At 40.0% G+C, this 18,226-nt stretch overlaps 1 protein-coding gene across 4 annotated transcripts in view; it reads right to left on the bottom strand.

Annotated features, from left to right (window-relative positions):
• Positions 1 to 18,226, bottom strand: part of LOC124612253 — a 215,210-nt gene that overhangs the window by 108,269 nt on the left and 88,715 nt on the right. For all 4 annotated transcript variants that reach the window (XM_047140333.1, XM_047140334.1, XM_047140335.1 and 1 more), the window contains exon 12: positions 1,169 to 1,298. In XM_047140333.1, coding sequence (XP_046996289.1) covers positions 1,169 to 1,298 — 130 coding nt within the window. The remainder of the gene's footprint in view (positions 1 to 1,168; positions 1,299 to 18,226) is intronic.

Below are 18,226 nucleotides of genomic sequence, written 5' to 3'. Positions count from 1 at the left end.
GTAAGTCACATCATCTTTGTTTTTTGATAAATTAATCTAAATAATCGATAGACCAACGTGCACTAGATGCTAGGCGCTTTGTGAAACAAGGTTTTTCCCCCCTCAAGAATATGAAATGCTTGCAAAAGTCAGTCAGCAGATCACTAGTTTCTTTTTTTTTTTTTATACACACAACTATAGATATGAACAAGCATATGGCTCAGCAACTCCATTCCCCACCACTGCAATCTGTCAGCCACAAAGCAATTTTAATGTGAGAATATGTTGAAGATTTTAGGCACCATTCTTATGACCAGTGTGCTAAGAGAATCTGGTGAGATCATCAATTTGTCCATGTGGCCTTATAAACAGGATTCTGTTTTAAATCTTGCAAGCAATCTCACTGTCTTCCTATGAAACAGATGGATCATTTAAGAGTCTTTACATCCTCTATACCCTACAAATGTTTACTGTCAATAACTTTGACAATAGTTATCTTTAATCTGTATGGAGTTTATCTTCTTGCATGCTCTCTCGTATTATTCATGTCAGCACAGCACTGTCAATCATGGGTTTAAACTGGGCCTCACAAAGAAATCATACAGCATTTCATACTTCAAGAATGACAAAAGTTATCTGTTAAAATGTAGACAATGTGTGACGATTATTCCCAGCTACATTCCCATGTGCTATTGGTATATTGCAACAACAATTATTTTACATACCACCACCAATTTAAACGTACTGCTTGATAAATGACGCCTCTAAGGTTTTTTGGGGTACAATCTTCAACTGTATGCACCCATTGTGCTCCTGTATGTCTTGTAATGTCACCTACATACTTGCCATTAGTCTCCATCTCTACCTTTTCTTCTCTCTCTGAATCTAGCAGGTTACCACCTGGTCCACCTACCAACCATTAGCATAGTGACATGTTCTGTGCACCTCAATTTTACTTTCATCGTGATCATAGATACATCTTCTGTTTCACTCCATTACCTAATCAATTTTTTTGATTTCTTGTTATTTCTAAAATGCACCTCCATGTTGCTCACTGAGTAACCCTCAGTTTTGAACAGCTTTTGCACTTAAATTCCATTTATGTATCAATGAAGTAGTACGAAGAGACCACAGATCACTAATTTACTAAGGAAAAAAAAGTGCTACTAATAAGAAATCAATTCTATACCTGTGCAGGCAGCTCTGATGCTTCTTTTGGTAAGCTTCTCAGTTCATCAGCAGCACAAGCCTCCTCATTTCCATAATCCACATAAAACACCCTTATCTCTGGAACTACTTGAATTATTTCTGCTCGGTACCTATAGGTCACAAACAAAACAGAAGTATCACAAAATGTCAACCTGTCAAATATAATAAATAATGGAAAATCCAGGATGGAATGTAATGATATTATGAGAAGGAAAGTTGCTGCTCACCATATAGTGGAGATGCTGAGTCGCAGATAGGCACAACAGAAAGAAAGACAATTATAGTTTTCGGCCATTGAGGACTTCATACATGTGCAACTCCAACACACGACCTCAGTCTCAGGCAACTGAAACCACACTGTGAGCAGCAGCACCAGTGCACAATGGGAGTGGCGACTGGGTGAGGGTAGTGTAACCTGCAGCACTTTGCTGTCTGTCACCCCCATCATACTATCCCTATCCCTCCCCCTCCCCACTCCAACTTCCTCCTACTCCCACCCAGTTGCCACTCCCATCATGCACTGGTGCTGCTGCTCAAAGTGTGGTTTCAGTTGCCTGAGACTGTAAGCGTGTGTGTGTGTGTGTGTGTGTGTGTGTGTGTGTGTGTGTGTTGTGGAGAAAGGCCTTAATGGCTGAAAGCTATAATTGTGAGAGCCTTTTTGTTGTGCCTGTCAGCATCTCAGCATCTCCATTATATGGTGAGTAGCAACTTCCCTTCTCATAATATTGTTACAATAAATAATGGGTAGGAAGACAGTTGTGATCAACAAAAATCAACTATGGTCTCAAATGTAAGAAGCTACTCACAAGACACAGATGTAATGTATCATTAACTTTTGGACAAATTGGCAACCTGAATTGTGACAGAAGTAGGGTTTTATTACCCTCAATTTAAACCCATCTCCTAACTTTGCCACAACCTCAACCTCATGATGTGCAATGCATCAGAGGAAATGTCAAACAACAATGTGTGTCAGAACTAAAATCATCATTTTCTTCATGGTGTTTACAGGGTGTATACATGGACAAGGAAAAAAAATTCCTGGATTTTTCGGTTGATATGTGAGACTATACTTTTCCTCAGCACTGTAAAACTTTAAGTCTTTTGAATGTTTATGGTTTTATACGCCGATGTAGAATTTCCCGGCACTTTCGAAAACAAAACTCGCGGGGGAGGGGGGGGGGGGGGGGGGGGGAGGCATGTTTTGGAAAGATCTTTGATGTGCGGCAGCAACATGTACGCTGCATATTTTCGTGTTACGAAGATATAAATTTGAACTCCACCAAATACCGCATGTTACCTTCCAAGGCATTGAAATCGAGATTGCGACGCGCTTTTGTCAGCCAGTCATAGCTCATGTCACGTGATCTCGCCAGCTGATGACAGTATAGGACACGTGATGTAGTCAGCCAATAGCAAGATCACTCTTAAGTAACCCAAACACACAAATAAGGAAAGTTGATGGTTTAAATTAATATACATAGTGTTGCTACAAGAAAAGCAGAGGTTTCACATATAATCGTAGTCTCTAAGATTAATAAGCTGCAAGAGAAACTAAGCTTCCACATATAATCTTGATCTTTTTTGCACGTGTTATACTTTAAGATATATCACACAAATGTGGCAGTGAAATTTATAATAACGACGTTAATGTCTGATCTTCTGGGCTCGAAATTCTTGTCCACAAAGAGTTGATTTTTAACTGTGAGTCTAACGCTCTGTGATTTAAGAAATTCATCGGACATTCTCGCATGTAGTTCATCTTGTGTAAAAGGAAATTTACTTTGAAAGTAACGCTTTTCAAATCACCATCCGCAATGTTTTCCCGTGACCTGTTAGAAACTGATTCGTTTCAGCAGTTACCAGAGAGCGCCAGATAACAGGTGCCACCGCTCTTTCGCAGCTACGATGACACAGGAAGCCTGTATGTTCATATGTGTAAAACATTAAAAGATGTTGCACTATGTCACAAAAGAAACAAGACATCAGAGGACACTTCAAGTTCATCGGAATTTCGTGAACCATACTAAAACGCATAATTGGGCTTAAGTGCAATTCGTATGTCGAGATTCGGATGTAAATTTTCTTGAGTACCAGTACTGTATTTCCTCATGTTTTCTTCTCCATGGATATTAATTAATATTCCGAATTTTTATTTTGTTTCCTTTACTGCTTGCTCAATATACAGCTTGAATAACAACGGGGAGAGGCTACAACACTGTCTCACTCCCTTCCCAACCACTGCATCCCTTTCATGACCCTCGACTCTTGTAACTGCCATCTGATTCCTGTTCAAATTTTAAATGGCCTTTCGCTCCCTGTATTTTACCCCTGCCACCTTTAGAGTTTGAAAGAGAGTATTCCAGTCAACAATGTCAAAAGATTTCCCTAAGTCTACAAATGCTAGAAACATAGGTTTGCCTTTCCTTAATCTTTCTTCTAAGATAAGTCGTAGGGTCAATACTGCCTCAAGTGTTCCAACATTTCTACGGAATACAAACTGATCTTCCCTGAGGTCGGCTTCTACCAGTTTTTCCATTCGTCTGTAAAGAATTCGCATCAGTATTTTGCAGCTGTGACTTATTAAACTGATAGTTCGGTAATTTTCACATCTGTCAACACCTGCTTTCTTTGGGATTGGAATTATTATATTCTTCTTGAAGTCTGAGGGAATTTCGCCTGCCTCATACATCTTGCTCACCAGATGGTAGAGTTTTGTCAGGACTGGCTCTCCCAAGGCTGTCAGAACTTCTAATGGAATGTTGTCTACTCCCGGGGCCTTGTTTTGACTTAGGTCCTTCAGTGCTCTGTCAAACTCTTCACGCAGTATCATATCTCCCATTTCATCTTCATCTACCTCCTCTTCCATTTACATAATATTGTCCTCAACAACATTGCCTCTGTATAGACCCTCTATATACTCCTTCCACCTTTCTGCTTTCCCTTCTTTGCTTAGAACTGGGGTTCCATCAGAGTTCTTGATATTCATGCAAGTGGTTCTGTTTTCTCCAAAGGTCTCTTTAATTTTCCTTTAGGCAGTATCTATCTTACCCCTCGTGAGATTAGCCTCTACACCCTTACATTTGTCCTCTAGCCATCACTGCTTAGCCATTTTGCACTTCCTGTTGATCTCGTTTTTGAGACGTTTGTATTCCTTTTTACGTGCTTCACTTACTGCATTTTTGTATTTTCTCCTTTCATCAATTAAATTCAGTATCAATTCTGTTACCCAAGGATTTCTACTAGCCCTCGTCTTTTTACCTACTTGATGCTCTGCTGCCTTCACTACTTCGTCCCTCAAAGCTACCCATTCTTTTTCTACTGTACTTCTTTCCCCCATTCCTGTCAATTGTTCCCTTATGCTCTCCCTGAAACTCTGCACAACCTCTGATTCTTTCAGTTTATCCAGGTCCCATCTCATTAAATTTCCATTTTTTTGCAGTTTCTTCAGTTTTAATCTACAGTTCATAACCAATAGATTGTGGTCAGATCCACATCTGCCCCTGGAAATGTCTTACAAATTAAAATCTGGTTCCTAAATCTCTGTCTTACCATTATATAATCTATCAAACCTTCTAGTATCACCAGGGTTCTTCCATGTATACAACCTTCTTTCATGATTCTTGAACCAAGTGTTAGCTATGATTAAGTTATGCTCTGTGCATAATTCTACCAGGTGGCTTCCTCTTTCATTTCTTAGCCCCAATCCATATTCACCTACTACATTTCCTTCTCTTCCTTTTCCTACTGTCGAATTCCAGTCACCCATGACTATTAAATTTTCGTCTCCCTTCACTACCCGAATAATTTCTTTTATCTCATCATACATTTCATCAATTTCTTCATCATCTGCAGAGCTAGTTGGCATATAAAGTTGTACTACTGCAGTAGGTGTGGGCTTTGTGTATCATGGCCACAATAATGCGTTCACTATGCTGTTTGTAGTAGCTTACCTGCACTCCTATTTTTTTATTCACTGTCAAACCTACTCCTGCATTACCCCTATTTGATTTTGTATTTATAACCCTGTAGTCACCTGACCAGAAGTCTTGTTCCTCCTGCCACCGAACTTCACTAATTCCCACTATATCTAACTTTAACCTATCCGTTTCCCTTTTTAAATTTTCTAACCTACCTGCCCGATTAAGGGATCTGACATTCCACGCTCTGATCCGTAGAATGCCAGTTTTCTTTCTCCTGATAATGACATCCTCTTGAGTAGTCCCCGCCCGGAGATCCGAATGGGGGACTATTTTACCTCCGGAATATTTTACCCAAGAGGACGCCATCATCATGTAATCATACAGTAAAGCTGCATGCCCTCGGGAAAAATTACGGCTGTAGTTTCCCCTTGCTTTCAGCCGTTCGCAGTACCAGCACAGCAAGGCCGTTTTGGTTATTGTTACAAGGCCAGATCAGTCAATCATCCAGACTGTTGCCCTTGCAACTACTGAAAAGGCTGCTGCCCCTCTTCAGGAACCACACGTTTGTCTGGCCTCTCAACAGATACCCCTCCGTTGTGGTTGCACCTACGGTACGGCTATCTGTTTCGCTGAGGCACGCAAGCCTCCCCACCAACGGCAAGGTCCATGGTTCATGGGGAGGTTCCTACTCATAATGAATGCTAATCCTGTTATAATGTTTTCTGTTGCCATTGATATTACCCTATTCTCATCCGAACAGAAATCCTTGTCTTCTTTCTATTTCACTTAGATTGAGGCTCTGCATTTCCCTTTTCAGATTTTCTAGCTTCCCTGCCACGTTCAAGCTTCTGACATTCCACACCCTGAGTCATAGAACGTTATCCTTCCGTTGGCGATTTTATCTTTTTCTCATTGTCATCTCCTTCTTGGCAGTCCCCTCCCAGAGATCTGAATGGGGGACGGTTCAGAAATCTTTTGCCAATGGCAAGATCATCATGACACATTTTCGATTATAGGCCACACGTCTTGTGGAAACACATTATTTGTCTTTAATGTAGTGGTTTCCATTGCCTTCTGCATCCCCATTCCATTAATCATTGCCGATTCTTCCACTTTTAGGGTCAGTGTCCTACACCAAAGTAAGAGAATGCCCTGACCCTCCGTCCGCTCCTCTGCCCTCTTTGACATGGCCATTGGCTGAATAAAGGATGACTTTTTATGCCGGAAGTCTTTGGCCGTCACTGCTAATCATTTCTATTCAAAATTTAAGTGGTGGCAGGGTTCGAACCTTCGATCAAGACGCTAACCCTAAACCTAAACTTCTTGATGATTGAATATTTTTATTACAACTAGACACAGAATGCTGGCTTCTCTACTGGACATCACTTGAAATAAGTTATGAGTAACTCCAGGTTCAAGTCCCGATCTAGTAAAAATTTTCAAATGTCACTGCAGATAATGGATCTATTGCATTTGAGCTGGATTTCAAGAATAGATGGCGTGAAACTAGTTGGTTCATAAATAAATATTTATTATACAGCTGAAATGGTCTGTTTCATCATGATACAATTCTACATCTGTGGATGACCACAATACAAAATTTTCTGTGACTAAGTGCAATGCAGGAAAAAAAATTATCACCTTTTGCTGGGTAATATATCAGTCAAATGATGTATCGAGCACCGAATCCATATCTGACATCAGTTTCTCTCTATCAGAAACAATTTTGTCACAAGGTGACTTCGTCATAAACTTCAAGATTGGCAAAATCATGGAATTGGAACATTGTTTATGTTAATTTCAGCAGATATTTTATTGAATTATAAACATGGAAACATCAGATAGGAAGTGCACAGCTATTGGCTTATATTTTCTTTCTGTCTTCTTCTGAAATCATAATATTTACCTTTTTCTCCTATGAATGTCTTACAGAAGTGATCAACCATAGTCTCCGACCATCAACCTTGCAACAACCCTGAGCTTGTATTTTCGATCACTTTCTTGTCTTGATAGAAGCATTAACCTGGTTCTTCACAGGTATCACACATATTCTCAGGCGAGGAAATCTAATTATAGTTCAGAGTGACTCCTGAGGCTCATTAAACAGCCTGACTTCATGAACTTTCCCACTGTTTCATTACAATCTGAACATACCAAGTGCACCTTTTAGCACTTTTTACTGTCTAAGAGTATACCAAAAACATCTTTTAATGATATCCAAGACTATCTCAGTCAATTTAATTGGAAATTTTTCTAATGTCAGATTCAATGAACAAGCATCTTAGATTCTGATGGATGATGAAACTTTTTGGAGAAATACTTTAAACATTATCCATGTTTGGGTAAAATTTTCACGAACAGTTTCATTTCACCAAACTTAATGTCTAGAAGTTGTAACAAGTTTTTCTCTCCACAGATACACACGGTTCTTTGCTCAAAAAGAAGAACCAATGAGTTTATCGTAGTACTTATGTTATTATGTAACACCTGAAACAACCAACACCGAAAATTTTACACTAAAACAAAATATATTTTAAATATTGAGTCCAAATTATGAGGATGAGTCAAATGAAAACCTTAAATATTTTTTTAAATATTATTTATTGTGAAGATGAGGTACAAAGCTGTATCACTTATCAACATAATCGCCCTCACACTCAATGCAAGTCCTCCAGCACTTACTAAGTGCACAAATTCCTTCAGAAAAAAATTATTTTGGTAGTTAGCACAACCACTCGTGCACCGCATGGCGTACCTCTTCATCAGAACGGAACTTCTTTCCTCCCATTGCATCTGAGTGGTCCAAACATGGAAATCACATGGGGCCAAGGTCTGGTAAGTATGGTGGATTAGAAAGACACTCAAAATGCAGGTCTGTGATTGTTGCAACTGTTGTACGGCCAGTGTGGGGCCTTGCATTGTCATGTTGCAAAAGGGCACCTACTGACAGCAATCCACGTCGCTTTGATTTGATTGCAGGCCGCAGATGATTTTTTAGGAGATCTGTGTATGATGCACTGGCAACAGTGATCCCTCTAGGCATGTAATGCTTGAAAATGACGCTTTTTTCGTCCCAAAAGAGTGTCAGCACAACCTTCCCTGCTGATGGTTCTGCTCAGAACTTCTTTGGTTTTGGTGATGAGGCATGGCACCATTCCTTGCTCGCTCTCTGTTTCCGGTTGATGGAAGTGAACCCAGGTTTCATCCCCAGTAACGATTCTTGCAAGGAAGCCATCACCTTCTCGTTCAAAGCGCCGAAGAAGCTCTTCACAAGCATCGACATGTCGTTCTCTCATTTCAGGAGTCAGCTGCCATGGCACCCATCTTGCAGACACTTTGTGAAACTGCAGTACATCATGCACAATGTGGTGTGCTGACCCATGACTAATCTGTAAACATGCTGCAATATCATTCAGTGTCACTCAGCAGTTTTCCTTCACTATGGCTTCAACTGCTACAATGTTCCGTGCAGTCAACTCGTTGTGCCTGACCTGGACGAGGAGCATCTTCCACTGAAGTCACACCATTTGCGAACTTCCTACTCCATTCGTAGACTTGCTGCTGTGACAAACATTCATCACCATACTGAACCTTCATTCGCCGATGAATTTCAATAGAGTTCTCACCTTCACTACGCAAAAACCAAATAAGAGAACGCTGTTCTTCCCTGGTGCAAGTCGCAAGTGGGGCAGCTATCTTTATACTGATACTGCGATGGTATGTGTGCATCCGCACTGTACTGCCACCTACGGGCCTTTCTGCATGCTGTTTGTAGCACGCTCACCAATTACAAGATAACAGCGTGAAATTTTTATTTGTTATTACAGGGTGTATACGTGGACAACGAAAAAAAATTCCCGGATTTCCCGGTTAAAAATACACTTTCTCCCGGATGAAAACACACTCTTTCTGTTTTATTAAGTGACAGTATATTTTCCCTTGGAACTGCAAAACATATCAATTCTTTGAATGGTTATGTTTTTATATATGGGCATAGAATTTTTTTAAAAAACAAAACTCAGAAAAGAAAACCCCTTTTGGAAAGTGGTTTTTTTTTTTTTTTTTTTTTGCAGCAATATGTACGCTGTATATTTTCGTATCACGAAAGTATAAATTCGAATCCCACCAAACACCGCATGTTACTTTCCGAACCATGTAATCGAGACTGCAATACGCTTTTGTAAGCAAGTCATTGCTCATGTCACGTGATCCCGCCAGCCGATGACAGCGAATATTCAGAGCGTAGGACAAGCGATGTAGTCCGCTAATAGCAACATCACTGTTAAGTAGCGCGGATACACAAACAGGAAAAGTTAATGTTTTAAATTAATATACATAGTGTTCCTACAAGAAAAGCAAAGCTTTCACGTACAACATTGGTCTCTAAGGTTAATAAGCTGCAACAGAAGCTAAGTTTTCACATATAATGTTGATTTTTCTTGCCCGTGTTACACTTTAAGATACATCACACAAATCTGCCAGTAAAATTTTTAGCAGAGTCCAGTGACTTGTTCTCAAAGTTTTCCACAAATAAATTAGCTACCGCAGAGGAGCGAGAGCTTCCCGTAGCACTACATCAATTTGCTCATAATAACGACACGATTGTCTGATCTGGGCTCGAAATACTTCTAATGGCTTGTCATCAAACGCTCTGTGATTTAAGGAATTCATTGTACATTCTCACACAAGGTTCCACTTGCGAAAGAGGAAATTTGGTTTGAAAGTAGCGTTTTTCAAACCACCATTCGCAATATTTTCCCGCGACCTGTTAGAAATAGGTTCCTTTCAGCAGTCGTCAGAGAGCGCCAGATAACAGGCGCCACCGCACTTTGGCAGCTACGATGACGTAGGAAGCCCGTATGTTCATATGTGTAAAACATTAAAAGATCTTACATTATGTCATAAAAGAAAAGAGGCCGAAATATGGTTGTCTAATACTGCGTAAGCTGTTAATACAAATACTACCCACGACTGGCGTGGTTTCTCAATCTGATTACGTTTATTTTGTCACTGTCTGCTAGATAAAACAAAATAGGTCTTTCTAACACTGCAGAAATTGTAACACACACAAAATAAACGAGACTGTTTTTGCACAAATGGTCATTTTTATAACACGACAGAATATAATTCACAAAGACCAACATAAAATGCCTATTAGGCCTACTACAAGCAAATAGTTTAATATTAGAAAATAGTTTCACATTTCATTCATACGCCCCAGTTTCTCGAGCATGAGATCGAAAAGTAGTAGTACAAGATTTTTACTTAAATTTGGAATCGTCATATTCTTCCCCAATTGGTGCGATGTCCCCGTTTCTCCTCCTTCCTCGTTCTAACAAACAATCTTACTAATTCTGGAACTATTCCTGCCTTTTGTCAAAATTTAGTCGCCGGCTAACTTCACTAACCCTGCCAGAATCACCAGTTTAGTTATCCCTGATTATTCTACGGTTAGGCGTTGTTATGTTCATACAAACCACTTTCCACGCTACTTCCAGAATAGAAGTTAAGCGGCTGCTAGACGGGGACTGTACAACTGGCCCTTACTAGTGTAGTGATCTGGCTAAAAATTTTGACAAAATTTCATTTTCTTGGCTACACCGAGAAGATAATACATAATCTTTCTTATCTGTTATTCCTGTTAGTCGTTTATTTCCACTCTGGTAGTCTGACTCTATGGATTTCGCTAGTAATTATAACAAAGCTGATCATTCCAAACCCAATCAACCACATAATCAGACAGCGGTTGGCGTTCATTCGTTCGGCTCTACTCTGCTCCGCTCGTATAACCCGGTCCCCTTTTGCTTGCAGGAAAGTTTATTTCTAGATGTGATGAGGATTCCCCTGACAGGCATCACGTACACTAGGCACGCATTCAAAAATTAACTCATGATTCATTCAGAAATCAACTTACAGAGTGTGTTCAAAAACCAACAGGGATGCGTTTCAAAATTATGAGTAATCGGTAGACCAACGTGCGCTGGATGCTAGGCTCTTTGTGAAATATGATTTTTTTCTTCTCAAGAATATGAATTTGCCGCCCCCTCCTCCCCCCGCAATTGTCATTTGGGTCAAATACATCGGTTTGCCCCGCCGCTCAACTGCGCATGCGCATGAGCCCACTCGTAACTGCTATAACGAATCTAGTTAAACAGTTGTGATGTCTTGCTCATCAGAGATATTTTGTTGTTATGAAGCATTGCATAGTCTTCCTAACACCTTTGACACATTTTGCTATTGGCAAACGTTTGTATAAGCACTGTGTTTTGTTGTTGTATATGGCGCATTTCCTTTGCAATTTATGTTTTATTTTCATATTTTTTTCTCATTCACGTTTTATTATTGTAGTATTATTCTGCAGTAGCGGAGAGTAATATCCTTTGTTAGAGTATCGATTCTTAGCAATCAAGATTACAAAAATTTAACTAAAACCTAAAATAACGAAAAATTCCTGGAATTCTAAAAAATTCCCGGAATTCTAAAAAATTCCTGGGTTTTTCCCGGTTTTCTCCCGGGTGAAAAAATTCTCGGGTTTTTCCCGGATCTCCCGGTTGTCCCGGGTCGTATACACCCTGTATTAGGGTCATTTCATGTCAGTTCAACCAGGGGCTCCAGCTCAGTCTCAGATTTGACTGAAATTCAGTACACTAATTCTACCATATGTGGAACACTCATGTACAAAGTACTAGTTTCCCCTGCCAGTTAGTTCCAGAATTATGACTTGTGAAAGAAGGTGATGTGACCCAGAAATTGCAACCTGCATCTGGCAATCTATCTTCAGACCCAACTTCAGGTCTTAATAACTTTGGAACTATTAAACACAGTCCAGAGAAATTTTTACAATCCAGTAACATCCATTTAAAGAGCACACTCCACGAACCAAAACAATAACAACATATTACTGAGGGAAAATAAAAAATTCCAAAAAATATAATACGTTAAAAGGAACATATTGTAGGTGCCCTCTATGCCAAACATAATTCACTCAAAAACGGTATAAATTTTTTGTGGTAAGCTTAATGTGGCTCAAACACACACAGAACTCATCATGCCCATATCAGTCACAAAAACTGAGTTACATGCACACGAAAATACAAAAAATTACCTGAAAAACATGGATTTTCAAAGTGTGGTAGCACAAAAGGGACAAGTGGTATCCAAGCCAAATTTCACACACTGCAAAAGTAGACCATAATGACATATTTCAAAATTTCAGCATGTTATTGCAAGACATTTGTGTACAATGGAAGTTGACAGATGTATTTGGTGATGTGGCCGTTGTTCCACAATACAATTTTGTAAAAACATATTGTAAACTGTTCTGCCTCTTCTTATCCTCTTCCACAACTGTTTAATCACTAAGCAACAACATATAGACAGATTAACACAACCTATCATTAATATTTACTGCACCTTAACTGCTAAAAACCAGTCAATTTTGCTTCGAACAGAAGTTCTCCCACACTTTAGCTACTGTACTCTGTACATTGAGTGGCAAATTGTACTGTCTTCCTGACACTGTGGTAGGGACTGGAACTGTCATAAGAATATGTTCACAAGGAATCCAACACCTGTCTGCCAAATGCGGCCAATGAAATGATCTTGCTGGTCCTGCTGGTGCCATGAAGTTCACAAATACATCACCTTCTGGGTCACAGCACTCTGCAACACTTCCTAAGTACCATTTGTCATCATAAACAGCAATAACATAGCAACCTGGTTGTATGTTGCTGCTTTTGCTTCTGAATCCTGAGTCAGACACACTGTGAAGACACATGTTGTGCATGAACTTATAGTTATAACTGGACAGTCTGCTCATCTGCACATTGTCAGAGTCCGCTGGAGAGAAGTGATGATGGCTCCTTGTGCCTGCAACAGTTTTAACGTGTTCTAGTCTGCTTTTTAGCAACTCTTTGACTGATTTCACCTCATCTTTCAAAGCATAGAATGACTGTATGCCAGAGATATTTTTCTGTACCCAGGTTAATAATTGAAGAGATGTTAGAATGTGACCTTTTATAGGGTGCTGCAGTCTAGCTTGTGATGCCATGTGCTTAATGGTGGCACCAATGCCATCACATACATTTTTACCATGACTTTTTGCAAAAAAATTCCATTCTGCGTGAATCTGAAAATCGTGGTAATGCATGCATAAATTTTTGAGATTTTTACAGTTTTTGCACTGACTAGCTGCCCCATCACTGAAGTATTACGCACATTGTATGTGAGGCAGCTTGTTTTTCACATATGCCACGACAGTGCGAATGTGGGCATGAATTAAAGTCACTAAAAATGCACAGGTTCATGACAGACACATCACCTGATTCACCTCTATAGTAAATCGCAAATGGCTGGAGAGTTGCTTGACTGTCGTCCCAATGATATCCTTGGATGGCATCTTGAACTACAAATGCATGATTTTCAGAAAAGTCTAGTATTACTATAATTTCATCATGTTTCAAATTATCCTTACAAAATTGGAGATAAGCCGATTGTGCTGTTGCTGTGAAGCTGTGTGTGGTCAGTTTGTCTGTTTTTTGACAACACATTTCAACAAAATCTTCCACTGTACTTTGCTTTGTTTCAAGACTTGTGTGATCCATGTGTGTCCATTGTTTATTAGAAACAAGTTCATCGTTATCCATAAGGAGTTCACCATACAGTTTGTTATTCATATGTTCTGCAAGATTTGCCTTACCATGACAACTTTTCACACCTGTGTATCATGCACCGGTAGGAACTGAAGTCACACACTAGCAGCTTCATTGCACCTTTGTAATCCAGACCAGAATCCTTTATAGCAGCAAACATCAGCTTAGCATTTTGATGGGTCTCACATACAAACATTGTGTGTGCCCCTTGCACTTACAGGCACAACCCATTTTGGCCGAAGATTGAAAAAAGATGATAAACCTACTTTGGTATTGGGATACTTTTCCTTGAATTCTACATATAGTTCTGATATGTTGCATAGCAACAGTCATTACATAGTCTTTTTTCCAGGTATTATTCGGCTGTAGTCATTATTTTCATAAAACTCCAACACTAGCAACTTTATTTCTGAACTCAATTGCTTACCCTGAGCCTGCTGAAGTTGTGAAAGCACTCCTTGGGTTCGTTTTATTTTCCTAGCTTGCTTTCCCATATATGTAGAAACATTGAATTCCTTTGCAGCATAGTCAATAGACCAGCTGGAAGGTGCAAGGGTAAGAATAGCTACTTTTTTATGGCGTGTGGATATGGCACATTTTTCTTTCAAATCATGCACAATTTTGTCCAACTCAGAGCATTTCTGGCACAATTTCTGTTCCTTTGGAGCAGACAGTTCTTCTTCTTCCAACATTAGTGTGTCAGCTATTTTGTGTTTTAATTCCATTTGAGCTTCTTGTAGTTTTCTTCTACCATAGCTCGGCCCTTTTTCTTTTCCAACTTTGTGTGTCTTCATGGGAGACAAACCAAGAGCAGTCACTGAAGTACTTAACTGCTCATCCGCTGTGGTTGTAGGTGACAGATACTTTTCATCACTGTCATGTAAATTATCAGAATATTCTTCATTTTTTAGCAGTGTAACACACCTGGAACATAACTTCTGTCCTGGTTTCATGTTAAGTCCCATGCACCGATTCACTTTCAATACTGATTTTATATCAATTTCTCTGAGGCTACACTTCACTGTCTTCTTATGAATCCGAAATGGATCAAAACAACTTCTTTGTAGGAAAGAATACTTATCCAGAAACACTTTAATATGATGATAACAAACACTAAAGTTTCCTGGAAGTGTACTTCTTTTGCCCACAGGGTGTATCCCGGATCTCCATAGCAACAAATCTTGGTCCGATTCATCCAGATCATACAGTATGAAGTGAATGCCACATTTTGTTCCATATGTTGTTTTATGACATTCAGGTGCTTGTGCTCTACCAATACTGCAACTTGTTGAACAAAAGCACCACTAGTACTCTCTTCTGCCTCCATACTGACTTTCCACAACAGTAGTGATCAGTCTGAACTTGAATCTTAGAAACATGAGTAACTTGTAATTGTTGCTTGTTTCCTTTGTTGTTCCTGCTTAACCATGACTCATTCTGTCCCTGAAAACTACCATTGTTCAAGTTTCTGTTGCCTAATGGTTCCCAACAATTGCTGCAGCTGTATCTGAAACAAGCTGTCTGCATCAGCACTATTACTTCCTAAATCGTGTTAAAAGAAACGCATCCAAATACATCTACATCTACATCTACATTTATACTCCGCCAGCCACCCAACGGTGTGTGGCGGAGGGCACTTTACATGCCACTCCATTACCTCCCATTCCTGTTCCTGTCGCGTGTGGTTCGCGGGAAGAATGACTGCCGGAAAGCCTCCGTGCGTGCTCGAATCTCTTTAATTTTACATTCGTGATCTCGGGAGGTATAAGTAGGGGGAAGCAATATATTCGATACCTCATCCAGAAACGAACCCTCTCGAAACCTGGACAGCAAGCTACACTGCGATGCAGACCGCCTCTCTTGCAGAGTCTGCCACTTAAGAGTTTGCTTAACATCTCCATAACGCTATCACACTTACCAAATAACCCTGTGACAAAACACGCCGCTCTTCTTTGGATCTGCTCTATCTCCTCTGTCAACCCGACCTGGTACGGATCCCACACTGATGAGCAATACTCAAGTATAGGTCAAACGAATGTTTTGTAAGCCAGCTCCTTTGTTGATGGATTACACGTTCTAAGGACTCTCCCAATGAATCTCAAAAAATGGTTCAAATGGCTCTGAGCACTATGGGACTTCACTTCTGAGGTCATCAGTCCCCTAGAATTTAGAACTACTTAAACCTAACTAACCTAAGGACGTCACACACATCCATGCCCGCGGCAGGATTCGAACCTGCGACCGTAGCGCTCGCGCGGTTCCAGACTGTAGCGCCTAGAACCGCTCGGCCAAATGAATCTCAACCTGGCACCCGCCTTACCAACAATTAATTTTATATGATCATTCCACTTCAAATCATTCCGTACGCATACTCCCAGATATTTTACAGAAGTAACCGCTACCAGTGTTTGTTCCGCTATCATATAACCATACAACAAAGGATCCTACTTTCTATGTATTCGCAATACATTACATTTGTCTATGTTAAGGGTCAGTTGCCACTCCCTGCATCAAGTGCCAATCTGTTGCAGATCTTCCTGCATTTCGCTGCAATTTTCTAATGCTGCAACTTCTCTGTATACTACAGCATCATCCGCAAAAAGCCGCATGGAACTTCCAACACTATTTACTAGGTCATTTATATATATTGTAAAAAGCAATGGTCCCATAACACTCCTCTGTGGCACTCCAGAGGTTACTTTAACGTCAGTAGACGTCTCTCCATTGAGAACATGCTGTGTTCTGTTTGCTAAAAACTATTCAATCCAGCCACACAGCTGGTCTGATATTCCGTAGGCTCTTATTTTGTTTCTCAGGCGACAGTGCGCAACTGTATCGAACGCCTTCTGGAAGTCAAGGGAAATGGCATCTACCTGGGAGCCTGTATGTAATATTTTCTGGGTCTCAAGAACAAATAAACCGAGTTGGGTCTCACATGATCGCTGTTTCCGGAATCCATGTTGATTCCTACAGAGTAGATTCTGGGTTTCCAGAAATGACATGATACGCGAGCAAAAAACATGTTCTAAAATTCTACAACAGATCGATGTCAGGATATAGGCCTGTAGTTTTGCGCTTCTGCTCGACAACCCTTCTTGAAAACTGGAATTACCTGTGCTCTTTTCCAATCATTTGGAACCTTCCATTCCTCTAGAGACTTGCGGTACACAGCTGTTAGAAGGGGGCAAGTTCTTTCGCGTACTCTGTGTAACAGCTGTTAGAAGGGGGCAAGTTCTTTCGCGTACTCTGTGTAGAACCGAGTTAGTATCCCGTCAAGTCCAGTGGATTTTCCTCTGTTGAGTGATTTCAGTTGCTTTTCTATTCCTTGGACACTTATTTCGATGTCAGCCATTTATTCGTTTTTGCGAGGGTTTAGATAAGGAACTGCAGTGCGATCTTCCTCTGTGAAACAGCTTTGGAAAAAGGTGTTTAGTACTTCAGCTTTACACGTATCCTCCTCTGTTGGAGTTCCATTATCATCCCAGAGTGTCTGGATAGGCTGTTTCAATCCACTTACTGATTTAACGTAAGACCAGAGCTTCCTAGGATTTTCTGTTAAGTCGGTACATAGAATTTTACTTTCGAATTCACTGAACACTTCACGCATAGCCCTCCGTACGCTAACTTTGACATCGTTTACATCTCTGTCAACTTTTATTGTACACAAATGCCTCGCAATAACAAGCTGAAATTTTGTCACATATTACATTATGGTCTACTTATGCAGTGTTTGAAATTTGGCTTGGATATCACTTGTCCCTTTTGTGCTACCACACTTCGAAAATCCATGTTTTTCAGGTAATTTTTCAAATTTTTGTATTTTCGTGTGCATGTAACACTGTTTGTGAGACTGATATGGGCAAGATGAGTTCTGTGTGTGTTTAGGCCACATTAAGCTTACCACAAAAAAAATTATACCCTTTTTGAGTGAATTGTATTTGGTATAGGGGACACCTACAATATGTACCTTTTAACGTATTACATTTTTTAATCACATTTTGGAATTTTTTATTTTCCCTCAGAAATATGTTGTTGGTGTTTTGATTCATAGAGTGTGTTCTCTAAGTGGATGTTACTGGGTTGTAGAAATTTCTCTGGACTGTGCGGAATAGTTCCAAAGTTATTAAGACCTGAAGTTGGGTCTGAAAATAGATTGCCAAATGCGGGTTGCAATTTCCGGGTCACGTCACCTTCTTTTACAAGTCATAATTCTGGAACTAATTGGCAGGGGAACTTAAAATTTTGTACATGAGTGTTCCACACTTGATAGCATTGGTGCACTAAATTTCAGCCAAATCTGAGACTATCAGCTGGAACATTTTCTCAAATTGGTTGAATTGACATGGAATGACCCATTACAAATTCAAGGTTTTCGTATGACTCACCCTCGTATAAAAGTATGATGGGTGATACGGCTTTTTGTTGATTCAGCACATTAAAAGCCATGGGAGTATGGCACTTTAA

Source organism: Schistocerca americana, chromosome 4 (assembly GCF_021461395.2).
Source record: "Schistocerca americana isolate TAMUIC-IGC-003095 chromosome 4, iqSchAmer2.1, whole genome shotgun sequence".
In the NCBI taxonomy this organism is placed as follows: Eukaryota; Metazoa; Arthropoda; class Insecta; order Orthoptera; family Acrididae; genus Schistocerca; species Schistocerca americana.
The sequence above is the reverse complement of the archived record's forward strand: the minus strand, read 5'-3'. Positions and strand labels throughout refer to the sequence as shown.